At 37.9% G+C, this 21,520-nt stretch overlaps 1 protein-coding gene across 14 annotated transcripts in view; it reads left to right on the top strand.

Annotated features, from left to right (window-relative positions):
* Window positions 1–21,520, top strand: part of Bbx (BBX high mobility group box domain containing) — a 240,376-nt gene that overhangs the window by 164,135 nt on the left and 54,721 nt on the right. For all 14 annotated transcript variants that reach the window (XM_021209074.2, XM_021209072.2, XM_029544302.1 and 11 more), the window contains 4 exons: window positions 4,466–4,661; window positions 8,183–8,250; window positions 17,326–17,406; window positions 20,831–20,905. In XM_021209074.2, coding sequence (XP_021064733.1) covers window positions 4,466–4,661; window positions 8,183–8,250; window positions 17,326–17,406; window positions 20,831–20,905 — 420 coding nt within the window. The remainder of the gene's footprint in view (window positions 1–4,465; window positions 4,662–8,182; window positions 8,251–17,325; window positions 17,407–20,830; window positions 20,906–21,520) is intronic.

Below are 21,520 nucleotides of genomic sequence, written 5' to 3'. Positions count from 1 at the left end.
CACTGTCCTACTGGTGAGGTTACACTGTATCCCACTGTCCTACTGGTGAGGTTACACTGTATTCCACTGTCCTACTGATGAGTTTATACTGCATCCTACTGTCCTTCTGATGAGTTTAGACTTCTGTGAAGGAACAGTTTTGAAACTAAGGAGGTACAGATTAGTACCACTTCTCAATTCTCCCCTGCACTCTGACGTGGGTGTCAGTTGTCATTTCTGCCTATTGATGAGGAAAAGGAAAGCTCTAACAGAACTATGGTAAGGATTCCTTCAGCTCCCCATAGTGGATATAAGACAAAATGTGTGTTAGAGATCTATAAATTTTAGATATTTTTCTTTATAATCTCTTCACTACTAAGGTAGAATTTTTTTTTTCAGAGTTGTACTGGGGTTGCCATTTTTCACTCTATGTAGATCTAGTCTGTATTAATAACTATAAACGCTAATGGATACTGAGATAGCACCCCACACTCAATTAAAATTAAATAAATGGAGAGAACCTTTCATTACTATTAAAGTACATTGTAGATCAAATTTCCCCTTATGTAATGATCTGAAAGGCATTTATTGTTGGAGACCCCATTTTAAAGCATTAACAGAATAGATTACTGTCTTTTGTTATATAATAATGTCATTGTCAGATATAAAGGAGGTAAAATACTGTGACAGAGGGTATCCATTTAGTGACAGTACTGAATAACAAAAGAAGCAGCAATTAGATTGCTCCTTTTTTATTTTTGCTAACAAAATACAAAATACAATACTGAATGCCTCCAAGAGGAAGGAGCCATTTGTAAAACAAACTGAAGTTAGAGTATTTAATCAGCTGGATATTTGCAGGAAAGAAAGTTGAGGGCCATGGGGTGAATTTTGATTTTTATAAAATTTTTAAAGTCTTGTGATCTTTGAGAATTTTTCATCAAAATCTTAGGATCGATAGTCTGTGTGATTGATGTTGTTGGAGGATAAATGAGCTTCCCGTTTATCTCCAGCCTGAGCAGCATGGCCCTGGGTGTCTGAGTAGGTGGGGACTATCTCTTGAGTCTTCTTGTGATGATGGATTTTGTCCACACAGTTGACCTACATGGTAGTTATTACTCTTAGCTATTTGCTCCAGACTGTATACCAAGTCTTCCAGCATTACTTGTTTTCCCTGTGTCCACTATAATTTCTTTCCTGGTAACCTTGTCGTAACAAATGAGTAAGCTTTTCTGTTGTCTCTTATAGCTGAATCAGATCAAATAATTGATGAACTACCAAGTTCCAAGGACATTATACTCTGACGCTGCTCTTACCTTTGACCTTTCTTGCTGCCCATAGCTTGTGTTGGCTTAATGTTTTTATATGAGTTTATGTGTTACTGCTCTCAGTCATTCACATTTTAAGCTCCTCTAATCAGTCTATACTTGACTAGGGTTCTCATGTTGTACTAGGTAAAATGCTTACGTAGTATATCTGAGGCTCTGGTTTCAATCTCCAGCATCAAACAAAAGCTAAAAAATAAAAATGTTCTACGTGTGTATTGAGCATATACATTGAGTTTAAGAATTTAACGAGTCACATTATGATATAGTTACAGAGTATTGTCCCTCATAGTTAATTGTCAATCATTTTCTAAAACATTCCTCATATGCCAGGCCTTTCTCTATTACACACTTGTTATCTACTCAGAGGAAACTTGCTATGTTATAGACTAGTGTTCATGTTTGAGTCGGAGCAGGGGCTGTAGATTTTGTATAGACAGGAATGTTTGCGTGGTTAGTTGTGGCTTGTGAGCAATATGAAAGGAGGGAGGGACTCTGCCTCGATTCATGCTTTCTGTCTCCAGTGTCGAAGAAGAATGTGTCTTATGGTTGGTGTTCAAGAGACAAGAGAGTAAGAAACTATATGGGTGATTGTTGGAGCCTTATGTTCTCGTTAGCACTATCATAAATTAGTGTGATATGGCCTTCATTAACATCATCAGTGGATGATTCATTGATCGGGATGACAGTATAATTTCCATTATGCTTGATTTTCACTGAAACAGATCACTAAGGGACTCGTAGCAATGTGTTACTAGGGAAGAACAGATCCAAAAATTAAACATGAGAAGGGTCCTCCCAAGAACCCAGACATTCAAGTACTAAGGATATCCTGCCTCTTTCACAGCTGGGGCTTTCTGCTTAGACAATTTTAACTACTGAGTGAGATCATTTTATTTCTCAAAAATGTATTAATTAATGTGTTTGAAAGTGTTTGGTCACTTCGGATGCCTGTTCATCTAACACACGCACACCGTGTGCCTTTTACTGAAGCATGATAACGATGCATGTGTTTACTATGTGCTTTTCACCTCTGCCTGCCATTTGTCACTTTCTGCCTTTAGACAGCAGGCCAGGTTATCTGTCAACCACAGCTTAAAATGTAAATTCCCCATTCACACGCATGCGCTGTGGTAGAATCTCATTTATGTCAACTTTGATGCTTCCAAATCATTCTGCTATACTGTTGTAAATTCGTTTGGCTCTAGCCTGGTTTCTCATTTCAACCAACTTATTCTTAAGACTAGAACTAGGTACTTAGAGAGACGACTTGGTGGGTAAGAGTCTCTGCTGTTTTCTAGTGGACAACCAGAGTTCATCCTATTGGGCTGCTTGCAACTGTCTGTAACTGCAGGTTCTTCATGCCTGTGGCCTTCAAGGGCAGTATGCAGATACCCACACATAGACACATTTGCACATAATTCAAATAAAATAAACCTTTTTTAATTAAAAAAGAAAAGTATTTCTTGATTTATATTGCATATAAAACAATGCCAGAAAGTGAGTTTAAGATAGCATGGGGATAAATATCATTCATTGTTATTAATACTACATTACTACCTACATTATAGCACTAATCAATATAAATTATAGTGAAACCTTATGCCTTATATGGGTCTCTTATATTGAACATCATTATTAAAAGGCTAGCCTATGAGATTGAGAGAATCGTGTTAGCTGGTAATGGGGATGTTTGTGTAGCTCTTAGACTTAAACAGAGAATTGTGAATTCAATACTATCTCATAACAATATGTTAATAAAATAATCCAATAGTAATAGTTGAGGAATACATAGGATATAATACATTTTCTTTTTGTTTCTGTTTTTTTTTCCTGTTTTGTTTGTTTGTTTGTGTTTTAATTAAACCGTGTAACTCCGGGAATGTATAATGGATATCTGTGATATAATGGAAACTTGTGATATATTTCTTGCTACATGCTACATCAGAGCTTGTTCATATGTGGCCTCCTTTGTGCTCATTAAAAACTATTGACATGTATGTTACACATTACAGATGAAGGGATTAGCTTAACTACCCAAGGGTAACTAAGCAGAGACACATCTTGATCCTAGCTCATCAGACTATATTCATTGTTCTTTCTTCTACTTTGCCCTGTGTCTAAAAATAGCCAAAAAGTGCTCAGCTAGCCTGCCTTGCTCCCTTTCGACTTGACCTTGGTCCTTTATCTCATACTTGAGAATTTTACTTTGTCTATATTTGCCTTACCAGAACACTGAGACCAAGATTTAATTTTGTAAAACTATTCTTAACAGATTAAGTCAACTAGTGGGCAGAATCTGGTTGTTGGTCCTAGTGTTTACCCATGATCCCAAATATATACTGAAGCATCCTTTGAAATAGATGCTAGGGGTTGGCTTAGTGTATCATAAGAAATGGCTGTTCTTTCACAGAGCAGGGTTCAATTCCCAGCATCCATATGGAAGCTCATAGCATCTATAGCTTCAGTTCCAGGGCATCCAGGACCCTCTTCTGACTTCAATAGGTACCAGACATGCAAGTAGTACACAAATATACATGCAGTCAAATACCTATGTGCCAAAAAATTAAATTTAATACACACCCACGCACACACCACACCATCCCTTTATACACATAGAGTTTTCATTCTTTAAGAGAAGAAACAGGTGTGCTGTGCACACTGTTTACAATGTTACTGTTAACTGTTACACCATTAAGCCCACAGACAACACTGTTCTATGCTTAGTGCCTGCTGCCTGATGTGGAAGGGCCAGAGTTTTAGCCTTGTCCTTCCTATCCCCAGAGACCCCTCCCCCTTTTTTTCTAATACAAAATCCCTCAAAGTCAGACAACTTACTAAAAACAACAGAAGAATAGAACATCCAAAGTGTCTGGTCTTTGTGTTGTCATCCCACGGGTTAGATAACTCTGCCTTGTCTTTGTGTTCTCATCCCATGAGTTAGATAACTCTGCCTTGTCTTTGTGTTCTCGTCCCACACGTTAGATAACTCTGCCTTGTTCTGGGTCTCTGTGCTATGTGCTGTCATTTTCTAGAACGAAAGCTACTGAAGTCATAGAATGTGGTTTTTCCTCAACCATTTTCTGAATGAGGGGAAGGGTGAACGTTGTTGAACTTCTTAATCTAGATGTTCATTAAACCTGCTGCTCATTTGTTTATAGTATAAAGATGCATTTATGAAAGCAAATCCTGGCTACAGATGGTGCCCTACCACAAACAAGCCTGTGAAATCGCCAACACCCACTGTCAATCCACGAAAGAAACTTTGGGCCTTCCCATCTGACTCTTCAAGAGACTTGCCAACCCCCAAGAAGGCAAAGACAGAAGAAGTTCCTCAGCTTAACTTTGGAATGGCAGGTGAGTTTACACAATTTGCACCTGTTTTTAAAGGACAAAGCAATACCTGTCTTGTAGCACTTTGCAAATATCTAGCATATGATGAGGTTTTTAGGGTATCGTATACAAGGAGTGTACATGTAGCTGAAAGAAATGTGGCCAAGTAGTAAATGCTGTGAGTTTCTGCCAGTGACAGTATGGAAATGGCAACAATAATTTGGGACTTGTCAGGACCTTTGTGTTAACAAAATTGTGAGTCTCTCCTCTCACCCAGCCCTTGGCACAGTATTAAGCAGAGTAAACACTGGTGTTATGAGTATTTAAAATGCCACAACTATGAAGATTATCTGAGTATCTGATACTTCGATGGCAAGCATGTGAACAAATCCATTCAAATCTGAGAATGGGTCAATGAATGTGTCATAAAGAGATCCCCCACCCTACCCCACCTCCCATCCCCCTTAATGTCAACTCTGAGCAGACTGAAAATTCCAGATAGTGCCATTTGCTATTTTACTCTTTGGATGGTAGGTCATGCTAATGCATTTATGACCATAAAATGAGACATTTACATTCTCCCTCCACATATACACACCCAATGGCTGGATCTTTCCTCTTCACTGTAATCAAAAGGATTTTGCCAGGAAGAAATTGGGAGCTTGAATAAGGTAAAATCTGGGGAGTTCGTGCTGAGCCAGAGTTCCTACACCATGTTACAAGCAAGTACTTTTCAAAGTCCTAAACTGTTTACAATATGGAAAGGCTAGTTGGAATGCAGTTAAGCCATACTGTGAATTAAGTGGTCAGTAGGTCAGTAGTTGAGTTTGGGCTCATGTGAAAAGTATATGTGATATTGTATGAATGCCAGAAAAATGAAACTTGACACATGGCAGTCTCCTTGGGAAACAAAAGTCTTCAGGTTTACTGCAATGTCTGTAGCATAATTGCAGACCAGCTCCCAATGTATGTTACAGAAGAACCAAAGCCAATCTGCTTCTGCCTTAGCTCTCACTTGTATGGTTTTAGGCTCAGCTCATTTGATACTAGTCTTGTGAACTCTCTGGACTTTCCTTATCGTGATGTAAGGAGCATAGTCTAAGACTACGAGAGGATGGATAGACTACTGACATGTAAACTGAATCTCTTTGTCTTTTAGCATCTGTTGCTATTCTCTTAATTCTAAATCTAGGTTAGTGTGTACACATTTTTTTTTTGAGTTTTTTTAATGTAATTGTTTATTACAAACCAAACAATAATTGTATGTAAATTATAGGAAGTATGTAATAAATCTTTTAGAAACAATGTTTCTGTCATTAATAATCTGACATTAATAATCTACCTACAAAGTAGAACTAGAATCTAGACTTAAGAAATATATGTCAGCTTTTTAAAAACAGTATTCTGTGATGCAACATATAGGGAAGAAAAACCCACCTTGGTGGCATTTGTCTCAGTAATAATGTCCTGTGACATGTGTTGCAACTTCGTGGCCAGGGCTCACTCCTAGCTTGTGTACAGTATCACTGCTTTGATATTTCAAGTTATATCCCTTCTCAACAAGATGAAAGTAAACTAAATTACCTTTGATTAAAAACCTGGTGTTTAGCTCTCTGAGCCTAGCAAATACAAAGGGAATTGTTAAGGTCCGTTTAATACAGAATCTGTTTTATCTTGATCTTATTTGCTCTGTAGCCATTGACACTCCACATTTTATAATTTACAATAACCTGGCTTTATCAAATATATGATATCCAAGGAAAGAAATATACATAGAGTTTTGATATACTAACAAGCCTTTCAATAAAGGTAAAGTGTGCTAGTTATGCGAATGTATTTTTGATAGTTCTAAATAGCACTGTGTAAGTGATAGGAAAATGATAATTTCTTGTCTTAGTCTTTAGGATGATTAGCAAACTTCTTACACAGTCACCTTTGGTTTCTAACTTGAATCATCATGTCATTCCATTCCTGTTTTGCTTTGTAATTGGAACTGCACATTTGTATCTCTCGAACACTCTCACGCAGCCCTAACTCTCAGGACGATGGTGGCGAGAGCGCTTCTCTCTCCGGCACCCTGCACACTTACCTTCTGCTAAATCCACTCCCCCTTGACTTTACTTCTAAATAAACAAGCACATATTTTATCAGGCACAATAGTTCTTAAACTTTGTTTCAACAGACTAGCCAGGATTGCTGTACTATGTGTGTGTCCTCCTGCATGGGACAGTGTTGGATGTCTTAAACTCAGGATTACTTGGTGCCATATTTTCCCCTTTGCTTATCTCATTGCCTTCTATTTTCCATCTCTTTTATTCTTTTCTCCCCGGCCTCCTCCTCCCTTTTCTTTCTGTAGTGTGTGTTTGTCTAACTCAGAACCTCCTTTTCTTGATTTAAAAGAAAATTATATACAAAGTAGGATTAAAGTTGTTTCCTGAGTTCTCAAGGCTGACTGAAGAAAGCTCTACTTCAGGGCACACATTTAAACAGAAGAAACGAAAATGTCTTCAGGCAGTCTTATGATAGCCTCATTCTAAAGATAAAATACACATCTTGAGACCTGTGTGTAACAGAGACACACAGGTACTTTCACATGTGTTCTTTCACTGAAGCTTTAAAAGTTAACATTGAAACAGCTTTAAAGAATAAAGGATTCTGATGAAAATGTAACCTGGAGCAGAGATCTACTACTGTACTTTTTACTTTGTCTCTCTATACCAATTGACTGTTGAAAGCATTAAAACAAAAGAGTTGGCTAATCAAAAACAAAAACAAAAAAAATTAGTTTTAAATCTTGGAGTTGTTTTCATGGCAGCCCTAGTACCCTGAAGATTTATATATCTAAAACATATCTGTTATTTTAAATTGACTTTGAAAGTTTTAAAGGACTATTTTCAAAAAGCTCATTTGAATTTGGAGGCCAGTTGGAAATTTCTCTGTTCTGTACTCCCTGATACCCTAGTACCTTTGACCAGAATTGACTTCACAGGGCAGAAATAATAACAACAGTCTCAAACTTCTCAGCAGATAAGCACGAGTATACTTCAGTTAAAAAACAAACAAACAAAGAAAAAAACCAAACACCTTATCTAAATGCCCCAGTATTAGAAGTCTTAGGTTCAGGAGATGATTCATTCAACAGCTGTAGTATTAGGGAATCGTGTTGTGTTGCAACAGTACTGAAACAATAGTATTTAATTGATTTTAAAAGCCTATGTGGTGGCTCATACCTGTTATTCCTGCACTTATAAGACTAAGGCAAGGATATCATGAATACCAGGACAGCCTGGGCTTCATAGTGAGACAGTTTCAGAAAAAGAAAAAAACAAAAGAACCCCAGCTTTTAAAAGCATGTGCATATTAAGCACACGTGTATCAGGTTATATAAAAAAAGAATTTTGAACTTTTTCCATTAAATTTAAATGTGGGTAGTTTGGATTCCTGCCTTTATGAATAATCTTTTTCACTCTTTATGGTTCCATGTGCTTTATGCTTCTAAGTTGGTTGTTTGCTTTTTTTTTTTTTTTTTTTTTTTTGCTCTTTAGATCCTACTCAGATGGGAGGCCTGAGCATGTTGCTGCTAGCTGGAGAGCATGCTCTTGGAACACCAGAGGTAAGCCAGGCCCTTCCTCTCTCGGGGATCTTTCCCTGCTCCCCGTGGGGCTTCAGCACACAACCATCTGTATTCTCCTCACCTTGCTGCTGCAGTTCTGCCACTTACAGCTCATGGAGAAACTGCCTGGTAAAGTTTTAATGTGTTGAGGGAAGCAGACGTGGTGCACAGCTCAACTGCAGAGTCTGCGATTGTTTAAACCTAGGAGTAAGAGATCCAGCTTGTCACGTGTTGGGTCCGTGTCATGGACACGTGGATTGCACCCTAAAATAAATTCACTCTGTTCAACACATTCCCTGTTTGTATCATGTTCTCATTTAGACTTGCTAATGGGAAGCTGAGAGTAAAAGTATGAGACTGTCTGTCTCTCTAGTATCCTATTTGAACATCTGGAATGACAGCATTGCAAAAACTGTTTCATCCTTTAAAATAGAAAAGAGAAAGGACCCAGAGCCCCCATGACCTTGTTCCTGTGATCTAGTTCTTAGTCTGCTGTTGCTAAACATTTTTGGATCTGATTCTGTGCAGCTGTTGCAGTTAACCACACATAGCTTGCATTCATCCTGTCTTGTATTTTCTAGACCCATTTAACAGAGATCAGTTGAATTAACCTGCAGGTTGTGTTATTTTGTTACATTCTGGGTCTTAATTAAGATGGGAAGTTGCTATTCAACCCAACATAGATAAGGTAGGACAGGATTGCAAGAGCTACCACTAGTGCCATGGAGAGTGCACCCATAGCCAAGCCTGCCCCTGATGTTAGGTATTACAGCTGTAGAAGCACAAAGCAAAAGATTTTGTCAATTTGATATATATATATATATTCTTGCTTTTAGTCTTTTAGTTTCATTTTATTGCAAGCCTGTGCTGTTTATTGTTGTTTTAAACTTTGAGTAGCTCATATAGGTTTAAGTTAATCTAGTCAACTATACAGGCTGTTTGTACCATTGTGCTATTGTTATTTATAGTTTATATGTGAGACTCAAAGTTGTTGAGTATATATTAAATTTAGCTAATTTCTTCCTTTTCATTTTAGTGTGTTAAAAGTATTAATTTGTATTTATGTTGTGCAGAGCTTCCACTGAAAAACATGTGCATGTGACTGTGTGCTTTTACAGCTCATTATTGAGCATGTTTCAATAGTAACCAGAGCATTGTTGGGGATCATTTCTGCTCCTAACGCATAGTATGGCCTCTTAAAGGCAAAGCACACTGTTGAGCATAGAGAAGTCTAAGTGTTCCAAAGGTGGATGTGGACACAGAGTTGAATTTTCAGCGATCTGATCTCACCTCTCCTAATGGACACAATGATAATGTTTTATTTCCAACTTACTCCAGGACACACATAAACAGATAATCATTGTAGATCTCTTCAGTGCTAGCAAGAAAAAGGAAACAAATTTTCTACTTTGCTTAAAGTTTTACTATTTGAGCTCTTTTTGGTAAGTTCTCTTGCTTCCTATAAAGAACATAGCATTTTGAGACACATAGTATACGCACTGCAGTGATGGGCTTTTTTATTCGAGTGAAGTGGAAGCATTTTGAGGACTCAGGAAGCAAACAGTACAGGAGCAGGTTCCTGTAGCAGCAGTGATGTCTTTAGGGGTTCAGCTTTGTGTTCTTTCCTCCCCTCATCTCAGAGATATCTGGATCATTACTGAAAATAATCTTGAGTTATTCAAACAGTAAAATAGTAAAAACTTAAGTAAAATAATGCTATTTCCAAATACCACAGGAGAACTTAGAGTCCATTATACTTCATAGATTTCTACCTCTCCATTTTTTTATTACAAATATGCAGATTTGTTAAATAGAACTGTGTAGGCATATTATCTTTCTGATAGTAATGATCTTATTATCATCATAGGTAAATAGTAAATACTTATTCAGTAAGTAAATACAATGAATATGTGTTCAGATATAATGAAAACAATTCAGAAATTTCATATTTTTATATTGAAATAATTAATCATAGTAATATTTTAACAAATTATGCCACCATATCATATAATCACAAAGGCATTTAAAGTGATGTGATATTGAGTCTTTACTTTAAAATAGTCTTAAAAGGAAGGAGGCGTTCTTTATCTATTTACCTGAGATTTTATTACATTTATGAAATCCTAAGGAGAATGCTTTTCTCAAGTGTGGAATTTAATATAGGAAATAGGTTTTCTTAACTAGTCCAGGTATTTTCTTTAGTATAACTGAAATAATAGAACCCTGCTGTGAATCCTCTAAGGCCTCTGTAGTGCCCTGGTCTATGTGGTATGCCTCACAGGTATAGACAGTTTAGTTTCTTGAGATGTCAGTGAACAAATTATACCAATGTTTGTACTTCTTCTTTTTCCTGACCTCCAGGTCTCAGTTTATTTCCCACAATAGATCTGTGGCACTATTAGTTAGGCATTCTTATATACTGCCATTTCTGAGCCAAGTAAGACCTTTTGCTCTTGGCTGCAGTCAGGTGGAGTCAGGGTTGAATTTATAAATTTGATGTTTTGTATTTTCCATAAATGATAGCCTTCACATATGTCAATATTTGACACATATTTTTAAGAACAATATTTGTTTTATAGAATTAATTGATTTGGGAAGAAAAATCGATACACTGAGTAAGACAAAGACAGAATGGAATGACTCCTGCCTCAAAACACAGCATGCATGTCTCTGCTGAGTGCTTGCGACTCAGTAGGAAATGGTCCCATCATAGCAGAAGAAGTGGAAGGGTATGATATGGCATTGTAGCAAGTCATTTAAGCAGAAATCAAATGAAGTTGCTTGAGTAATAACCAGAAGATCCCTCTTGAACTCTAGAAAGAAGCGAACCAGCCTGAATGAAACACTCAGGGGTTTAAATGTGCTGAGTGTTGTTATTTTGCATTAAAGGGCAGGAAATAAAAAGGCAGAAGAAACAAAGTACTACCCTTTCCCTCAGATTCAGGGGGCAGTAGAGAGTTAAACTCTTACAACACCTGTAAATTATTAGAAGATAAAAATACAAAGAATGATTCAACACAAAATGCATAAAGTAGTTGGATTAATCTTGGCAAGGACAACATTTGCTGTTGCAGCAACAGAGTCATCTTGGCTAGAACAGAAGGAAGCAAAATGGAAAGTAGGAGATGTTAGGAAAAACACTGGTCTCTGATGCTAGAAGACATGTCTATTCACTTGAATTACCAGAGCCAGGGCCAGTAGTCTGTATGGGAAGCACCTTAGGCATTAGGCCTCTGGTGTTTGAAGGCTTGCTTCTTTTGGTCTAGCAAATAGATATGACAGTACAGTTATGATCTATATACTTTTTGCCTTGGCTTCTATTCTACAAAGGGGAACTAATAATAATAATAATAATACCTGATTTCGGTAACTCCTGAGAATACTGCAAAGATTAATTAAATAAAACCTGTAAGACTTTTTTTACTTCCTGAAAATTCTTGTAAGTATGCAGGATCACCACCATAAGTTATTCTAGTTATTCATACATCCATCATGTAAACACACACACGCACATGCACTAGCACACAGAATTCCTGCTCCATTGAAACCTTAGAAGAATTTACAATTGTAATTTTTTTTTTTTTTTTTCAAGACAGGGTTTCTCTGTGTAGCCCTGGCTGTCCTGGAACTCACTCTGTAGGCCAGGCTGGCCTTGAACTCAGAAATCCGCTTGCCTCTGTCTCCCACGTGCTGGGATTAAAGGCATGTACCACCACTGCAGCTGCAGGATTATATCTGCATTTTTAAACGCTAAATTTTATATTGACTTAGATAAAATTGAAAGTTTTCACTTTTATTTCTGATATCAGTGGAATAGGAAAAAGTCTGTTCTTACCCATCGGTACGGCTGGGTTAATTTTATATGTGCCTGTATGCTTAGCTATTCCAGGAGACGTAATCACATTCAATTCCATTATCTCTGCTTCTTCTCCTGGTCCTTACCTACTTGTAGCTCTTAACCTCTTTATTGCCTCTAAATACCCTTTGTTAAGACATTTGCTATGTTTAAATTCTACAGTGAAAAGGAAGCAGGTGCCCAGAGGGTTTTGCCCATGTTTGCTGTTTTCTTCTTTCTGTTAACAAGTCTCCTGCTTTATACTCCTTTGTAGACCTACTGCCTGTCATGTGAAGGAGCCCAGCTTCTTCCAACAGGAGTGGGACTCAACACCAGGGCAGTCAGGTCCCTTTCCCAGATCTGTGCTGGCAATCATAGATGCTTAAAGATGGTAAGAAGACAGAGTGCCTTCCGACTTCGTCAAATAAATTGAGAAAGAAAGATTCAGTCCTTTGTCTCAACTTTTACTACAGTCATCTGTCTGTAGAAACAACATGAGGTTTCCTGTATGAGCTCTGGTGGGTTCTGGTGGCCTGGATGCCCTGAGTAAAACTAGTGTCTCCCCCAACTCTCACGCATTTCTGCCAGATGATAACACCAGGTTCTATGACGCTACCATTGACTATGCTTCCCATGGTAGTCCAGTACTAGTATAGTGTACCAATGTCAGTTAGACCTTCAGATACATGCCTCTTATGCTAAAATGTTTTTTCCCATGAAAGATACTCTGTGCCCCCATCAAGCCTTTCTCCTTTTCTCACATCTTTCCTCTCAGCTATATTTACCATGAAGATATTGGTGTAGTCTGACCCTTCTCCTGATGTCCTGATATCCTTTCAGACAATTACTGAGGACTGGCAAGTGCTATCTCTGACTTAATTGGAGCCCCATATCTCTGCAGTTTTATTTCTCCTACCTGCTAATTGGTCTCCTGCCTCCAGTTGCTGCCAGCCAAGGTTGTCTTGACTGCCTCTGACATAATTATCTAACTGCATATCTCTCATCATGCTGTTCCTCTAACTAAAACCCTTGGCTAGCCCTCTATGTCCTCCAGCCTAATTTCCAGACTTAACTGAATCCTAGTTTTTGTCAGCTGGAGCCATCTCCCATTACACTGGCATGGTGTCTTTCGCTTACCCACACCAGGGAGGTGACCATTTCTCAGAAACACGGCAAGAATATGCCTCTGTACATTTTCATCTGCCGTGACTTGTCACTCTCACAACTCCGCTGAGGGGAAGTTCACCTTGCTTTCCAACTCAAGTACTTACACAGTAAAGGATTTTTCTCTGTGCTCCCAGGGAAATTTCAAATACACCTCCACTGTGCATTTCTGCCGTGTAGCTCTTCCCTTCACTTGAATTACAAACAGACCAAGGGTCTGGCAGGATCCCTTAGCCATCATTCTATTGCCTGCTTTACACTGGGTGCCCATGGCATTTAAACTTCTTACTAGTATTAGTCCCATGCTGGTACATAGTGCTTAGTGAACAAGTGAATGAGAAGTGAGTATTTGAACTAGCAGGAGTAGGAATATATGGTTGATCTACAATATTTGCTTGCTCCTTTGTTGCCTGTCTATTCATCACAGTGCCAAGCAGTGTGCTTTGAGATCTGCAAAGTGGGAATACTTGATTATACTTAGCTTCCTAAGCCACTTGTGGTCATAACTGGTTCAATCGTGCTTTGTATCCAGAGGCTGAACCTGGGATTTCTCACTGATTTGCTCCTGTGGTGGAAAAACAACTGTCCCTTACTTTGTGGTAATTCCTACTGTACTCATCTTTTCCCTTCCTTTCTTATGGAGAATCATTGCTGGATCAAAGTGGCTGGCAATGGAGTGTAAGAAGATTGCAATGGGTGCTTAAGCCGAAATCCCTGTAGCTGTTTTCTTTTTTGGGTGTATAGCAACACCTAGTGGCTTTGTGTATTATTTCAGAGACTTTAGAAACAGGGTGGCTTATTTTCTTTTTCTTTTCTTGTTTAACCACTGTTTTATTATTTTCACTGATTCATAAGAATAGATGCTGGGGAATAAATGTTGATCCATAAAAAAATTATTCACTAATTAACTAATTTTCATAAATAATAAATATTTTATATTTCATAATATTCATAAAGTCTGTGACTCTAATAGAAGCCTTTTGTAGGAAATCCACCTTCTTTTTCACAAGTATAGATTTTCCTGTTCATACATATGTATATTTGCCATATCATAAAAACATTTTTTATATTCTGTAATCTTTAGATAAAAGTACCTAACATGTATCACATCCAATTTTACTTTGTTAGTAAGGTATTCATGTTTGCCTTGGTGACATGGAATCACAGTTACACATGTAAATTACTTCTTTGAATATATACATTCTGATGAAATTTTAATGGGCAATTTACTCTGCCTTAATTTTTTCTCGATAAACATTTACACCAGCTATTTAGTTTTTCTTAAAACTGTATTATTTCCCTTCCTTGCTTATTGAAAATTACAGCTGAATCAAGAGGGATTTAGGGATGCTCTCCCTCTGTCTTCTCATGCTGCTGGCTTTGCTTAGTGTCACAGCCCTTCCCCTCCTTGTTTATGTCCACTGTTGACTTCTGTCTTGGTGCTTCTTTTCGGCTTCGGACTAGGTTCAGAGAACAAGTCACCAAGTAAGCAGTAGACCCCCTCCCACAGGTTCTTAGTTTTATGCTATTTCCATTATACTCTGTTGGGTGCACTACTTCACAAGGACCTAGATTTTGGGAGGGGACGTGGCCCACCAGAGTAAAATGCAGGTTTAGTGGCTCTGTTAGCACTGGGCAGCCTTTGTTGCACTTTACTGCCAAGTCACACACAAGCAAATATGCATTGTACATATACTCTGTCTGCTGCCTCCTCCAACAGTCATTACTTATCCCCGCATAGAATCTGAAGTCAGAATAGAGGAAAGTGGTCATAATGACATTGACATAGCGGTAAGCAGTGGGCTTGATGCATGTTGCATCCCATAAAATCATATCACCGAGTGATGTCACAACAATCCTTACTCTGTGATGTCACAGAGTTCCCAGAACCAGGTCCTGCTGTTAAATTGAGCTGTATCCCAAGGCCTTAGTTTGCTTTTGTTTATCTTGTTTGTTTTTTTAACCTTTAGTCCCCATAAAACAGGATCTCATTAATTTCCCAGGCCGTCTTGAACTCTTTCTATACCCAGACAGATCTTGAATTTCGTGTCTTACTGCCTCAGCTTCTCAAGTAGCTAGTAGTATTCCAGGTCTGTGTCAGTAAACATGCCTAAATGATAATGTATTTCATTGCAAATATCATGTACACCTATTTTTATTAAAATTTTATAAAGACACTTTGTAGTGTTTACCTAAGTTTCTAGCTTAATTTTAACTTCAAACTTCATTCCCCCAAATATCAAGCAAGCAAATGCATAGGATTCATTATTCCTACATTTGGTTCAGTCATTTCATCTAAGAAGGAAATTCTCAAAACTTTGTGGCTACTAATTTGAGGGTTATTGGCTTTCTTTTTTGTGCACCTGGTGTCTTGGTACATTTAGTACAATGTGCTTAACAGTCAAGGGGTGATAAGAGAGGCAAGTTTACCCTACATGGCAAATCAATTAAGGATTCTCTAGTTTTTCTATGCTACTTATCAGTGGAAAGTGTGGTCATAGCTCTTTAAAACATCCAAAGTGACCATATGATTTTCAAATATTGGTTCCTATTCTACAGCCTTAATACTGCTATTAAAACATCCTTCCTCCTCAGCCATCAGGTGAAGACTAGTGGGAACAGCATCAAAATATACATTTGTAACTTCTGCTAACTTTTCCTTTAAAGTGAAAAAATAATGGTTCTTCATAGAAAACTTAATTTCATTATTTAGGAATGTAAGAGAAACATCAATTTGGGACTTATAAGACTCTGTCTCAATTTTTATTAGTTTATTCAGTATTCTTTTTTGAAATTAGTTGTGAAGTTGTCTCATTTATTAAAGGGTGACCTTAAAGTTTGGATTTCCCAATCTCTACTTCCTGAGTGCCATAGGCATGTACTAGCATGAGCAGTATAATTCAACAAATACTTCTTGGTATCTACACTGTGCCTGGGCAGTTTGAAGAATAATGCAATAGTGGACTCTGGTCTTCACTAGCATTCTCTCCAGAGATTAATATGTCACCCAAATAGAGAACTTGTTATTCCCAGCAGAAAAAAGAGGAAATATATGTTCCAGGAAGAATCCTGGTGAGATATAACTAAGTGGTGTATTAGTAATATTAGTAATTTTTTTTTTTTTTTTTTTTGGTTTTTTGAGACAGGGTTTCTTTGTATAGCCCTGGCTGTCCTGGAACTCACTTTGTAGACCAGGCTGTCCTTGAACTCAGAAATCCTCCTGCCTCTGCCTCCCGAGTGCTGGGATTAAAGGTGTGCGCCACCACGCCTAGCTTTAGTAAATATTTTTAATAATGAATTAACAGATGACAATAACAGAATGCTAAATGTTTACCAGCATAACATCTCAAAAGAGAAGTGTTTCTCTAGGTAGATAATTACCTCCTTAAGATTAGGGCTTATGCTATAAATGTGTGAAAAACCTGGAAAAAAAGAATTTGGCTTTAGTTTTGTTTCTCAGAATTATCCTGTCAGAGCTCATTGGTGCTTTTGTGTAGTCATGTAACAGGAAATGTTGAGGCAGCATAGTACAGGGAACTAGGTGTTCTCTGGATCTGTGACAGAAAACCTGCAGTAAATTGCTAATCTTTGTACACTTTCAGAAAGCACTGAGCTGTCTGTCTATTGCTGTCAGTATTTAGTACTTGAATGGCCTCTTGCATACAACTTTGTACAGTATATTAGTTATTTTTTGTTGCTGTGATGAAATATGATCAAAAGCAACTCAGAGAAAAAGTTTATTTTGGCTGACAGTTCCAGAGGGCTGGATCCATAGTGGCAGAGAAGGCAGGCCATGCCAGCAGGGACAGGAAGCTACCAGTAACATCTACACACAGGAAACAAAGGAAGCAGGAAGTTCGGTGGTGACAGCCTTCCTCAAGGAAGTCCAATACCTTTAGAAGTTTCCCAAATTGTACCATCAAGTGGGACCATTTCAAACACATGGGCCCATGATGGACGTTGCTTGCTTAGGCCACACTCAGTGGTGACATTTTGCTGTTAGAGTGTGAGGATTATGAATGCTTTAGGTGACATTTGTCTGCTGTTGTCATGACACCAAGCTGTCTTTCTTTCAGGCATCCTCTGGGACTTGCAGGCCTGATATTTCAGAGTCACCTGAGTTGCGTCAGAAGTCACCATTGTTTCAGTTTGCCGAGGTAATGTTTGCATCTTATACCTAATTAATAAGGGAGTCATATAAAGCGAGCTTAAATTTGGGCTAATGACAGCTAAGGAAAGCAGCAAAGACCTCTTGCTCAATGAATTATAGATGGGAATATATAGCGAAAGCTAAGAGACATTGTCTCCAGGGGCTTTTTGTTAGATTAGTTTTGAGACAGAGCCTCTCTTATAGCTGGGCTGCTATCAAACTCATGACTCTGCCCCCATTTGCCAACAGCAGGGACTATAGACATGCACTGCCATGTGGTGGTCTAGAGACTTTAGTTGAGAAATAACTATATGTTTATGGAAGCTTCTTAAGTCATAATAACTACTATAATTAAACTAGAAGTATTATTAAAACAGATTTTGATTGATAGATTCAAAAATAGAATAAACTCAGCTGTTATGTATACTCCTTTGCCTCCTTTCTTCCTCCTTTTTTTTCTCCCTGATTTCTAACTTGATAGCATGAATTTTTACCAGAGTCTTCCATCACAAGAGAGAACTATTAGCTTGGTGTCAGTGTCGAAACAGAGATTAAAACTGCTTCTTAAAGCAGGTCAGTTAATCCTAGGACTCGGTATGAACCCTCATCCGCACCACCAATCATTAAGCCACGTGTTCGTCCCTTGATCATTTAGATTTTCTTTTGTTTTCCTGTCCTGCCACAGTTTGGTGTGGGACAACCATATTTCTCACATCTGTCTGTCTGCATTGGCACCTCCTGCCAGTCCTTTGAGAATATCTACACTATTCTTAACAGCTTTGCTTCTATAGTGTTATAGTATGTATTTGTTCATGATACATATCTGTTTTTTTCTGTCCTTGACAAACATGAGTTTGAGTTGTTTTCAATATCAACTTCTTCAAGGACTTAATATAATGGAGAAGTTATAGTGTGGTCTTTTTTCTTTTTTAATTACATATGTATTTATTTATTTCACTCCATATTTTCCTCCTTCCCCCCATCCACCCTCTGACTGCTCCACATCCCACACCTCCTCCACATCCCTCTGTTTCCACATGGATGTCCCCACCCTCTCATCCTAATTGACCTCTAAACTCCCTGAGGCCTTCAGTCTCTTGAGGCTTAGGTGCATGTAATATAATGGAGTAGTCATACTGTGGTCTCTTTTCAACAGTTAGAGACATGTTGGTTGAGGTTGGGCCCAGATTCAAGCAGAGATGCTTAGTCAGTGATTCCCAAAGTCCAAATAATAGATTGAGCCTCTATAAAGATTTATTTGAAAGATTTATTTGAAATTTTGTATGTATCAGGAAATGTGCATGTTGAAGCTTCTATAGCACATGTAAGGTTCCATAGATATCTGTGAAAATATTGCTTTGATGTGTGTAAGGTCTTGATATTCTTTAGGAGACCCTATCTTGTCACTAATTGAAATCAAAGTTCATGTCAAGATTTCTAAGAGTATCCTTTTACTTAGAACTCATTAAATGCTTTTCAAAAAAAAAAAAAAAAAAAAGAGATGGATTTTAATAGTGGTTCTGTTTGATTCACTATCTGATTTAATTCCTGAAGAGATATATTTAGAGTTGGTTTTCCTTTTATATGAATTGTTTTTCTTAAAGTTAATGAACAGCTAGTGTAAATGAAATCCTACTAATTTTATAATTCCTAAGACTCGAGAAAAATCCTTGGAGCTTTGTATGTGCAGTTTGTCAAACTTGCACATAGTGTTACCTAGAACTTACAGGGTTGGTGGATGGATCAAGAAGTGACTCAGTTTCAGCTTGAAATGCCTTCTAATCACTTAGTTACATTTTATCCTTTTTTGATTTTTTTTCTATCCAGTTAATACTTATTTTTAAATAGCTTACCTAATTCAAAAGATATGGTAGATTTGAAATGCTTCCTAATTGCTTCAATAGTAAATTGTATCAATAGTTCAGGCAGCCTTTCTATTAATCTTGTCTCCTCTGTATTTCACCTTTGATATTATGCTGTCATATGTACATAATGTTTTTTAAAGTTTCTAAAAGTCACTCCTATGGTTGAGTTGGAATCAAGGTGCATTCATTGCTTTGTCAGTACTCTGTGGTGACGAATCACATTCCTCTATATTCTCTTTAAGGAATCGCAAGTGGGCTGAAGTGATAATGTCCAAGGCTTCTGTTCATGTCTGCTCACTTTCTTCCTGTTCTGTAACTAAGCTTTGTCCATTCTGAAACAAAAATTAATAACTGATGTTGCTCTTAAAAAATTCCGGCAAGTGTTTCATTCTGCCCTCAGAGCAGTTGGAGGGTAGCATGGTTACTCAATGAAAACAAAATATTGTGTGGAACTGCAGAATCATGTATGTGCTGTTAGACACGGGAGTGTGTATATGTGTTGATGGAAGGCTACATGTATTACAACAGAAGGAAATGGCATAGAAGGATATGTGTAGTTCAGTGGGTAAAATTCCAGCCTCATAAGTATGAGAACTAAGCATGACCACTTGTCAACTCTAGGGATGCAGGGACAAGAAAGTCCATGGGGTTGGCTGGCCGGCCAGCCTCTATGAAACAGTGAGTTTGGGCTTCCATTGTGGATGAGAGTGATTGAGGAAGACAGCTAACATTAACCCTTGTCCCTACATACATGTCCACAGAGAAGAGGCAAGGCATTTGTATCTGAACGGTTGTAGTTGGGTCTATGCCAGACATTACATTTTTAGGCTTGTTTGTTTCTCATCATAATTCTATAAAATAGGCACTAATACCATCATTAGTGTATAGTAGGGGAAAATAAATCTTGGAAAATTTAATTGAGGTCATGTTGCTCATGTCGCTCATGTCGCTACTAAGTAGAGATAGAATTAAATCCCAGATGCCCAGAACCCACCTCTATGTTCATCCACCTTACTGTTTGACAGCAAGCTTGGAAAGTGTCAGGAAGAGTGTTGCTGTATCTACTTATAGCTTCAAGATTTTAATACTATGTTTTCTCACTTTTGGGGTGGGGTAAGGAGTGGAGGGCAGGGGCAGGTGATCAAGTCAAGGATTCTCTGTCCAGCCCTGGCAGTACCGGAACTTTTTCTGTAGACCAGGCTGACTTAAAACTTAGAGATGCTCCTGCCTCTGCCTCCCCAGTGCTAGGATGATGGATGTACACTCTCCCCAGCTTTAGTATTGCGTTTTTGAAAAGTTCATTGAAAGAAATTCATCCCAGCAATTCTATTTCATACCATTTGATCACAGGCCTGATATTCTAATAAGGGGTGTGGCAAATGAGCCAGACTCTGTCCTTTGTTCTTTACTGCCATGTCTTCCGTTATTATCATTTTGTGTTGATTTTTCCAGGAGGGATTGAAAGTGACAACTTACTTGGGAATCCACATGAAATATGTGGCAGAATCTATTAGTGTAGTGTAGTAAAGGTTTCCTCAAACATGAACATGTCTTGTTTCCTTTCAGATATCCTCAAGGACATCGCACCCCGATGCGCCTTCAAAACAGTGTCAAGCATCAGCCTTGTTTCAGTTTGCAGAGGTAAAGCCTTCATTCCTTGATGCCTGTTAGGTTCAGACATCACGTCCATCTTTGGAAATGCTGAAAAGGAATCCTAATAATATGTGTTGAATTTGAGGCGTGTTCTTTCCATTAGTAACATAATACATGGAATATTTGTGGCCTTTTGTTACCACTGCTGTAGCCATAGTCAGCCCAGCTCCAGGTTTACAAAATGGTGATTTTTTTTTATAAGCATTCATTAAACTACACTTACAGCAGGCACTTGCCAGGATTCATTTATTTCCTTTTACCTTCTTAATTTACATTAATCTTATAAAAATAAAACCTGCTGTCAACATGAATACCACAGGATTCCAGTTAATTGTTTGCAGTAGTAAAATTAGATGCTGTAGTTGATAAATAACTTTCTCAAAGCAAATGCAGTGGTAAATATGACTTGTTAAATTGTCACTAAGTAGCTTTCCACATGTATCTGTGGCCAGTGTTTTCTTAGAGTCTAATCCTTGGCTCTACTCAGATGAGGTTTTGCACCATCTCCAATTTTATCAGCTTGTCATCCAGTTAGCATTCACCAAACCATGTTTCTTGGTTCATGTACTTGGTTTGTCTTCATGTGTTCATCCCTATAAAGCT

This window comes from Mus pahari, chromosome 12 (genome assembly GCF_900095145.1).
Source record: "Mus pahari chromosome 12, PAHARI_EIJ_v1.1, whole genome shotgun sequence".
NCBI lineage: Eukaryota > Metazoa > Chordata > Mammalia > Rodentia > Muridae > Mus > Mus pahari.
The sequence above is the reverse complement of the archived record's forward strand: the minus strand, read 5'-3'. Positions and strand labels throughout refer to the sequence as shown.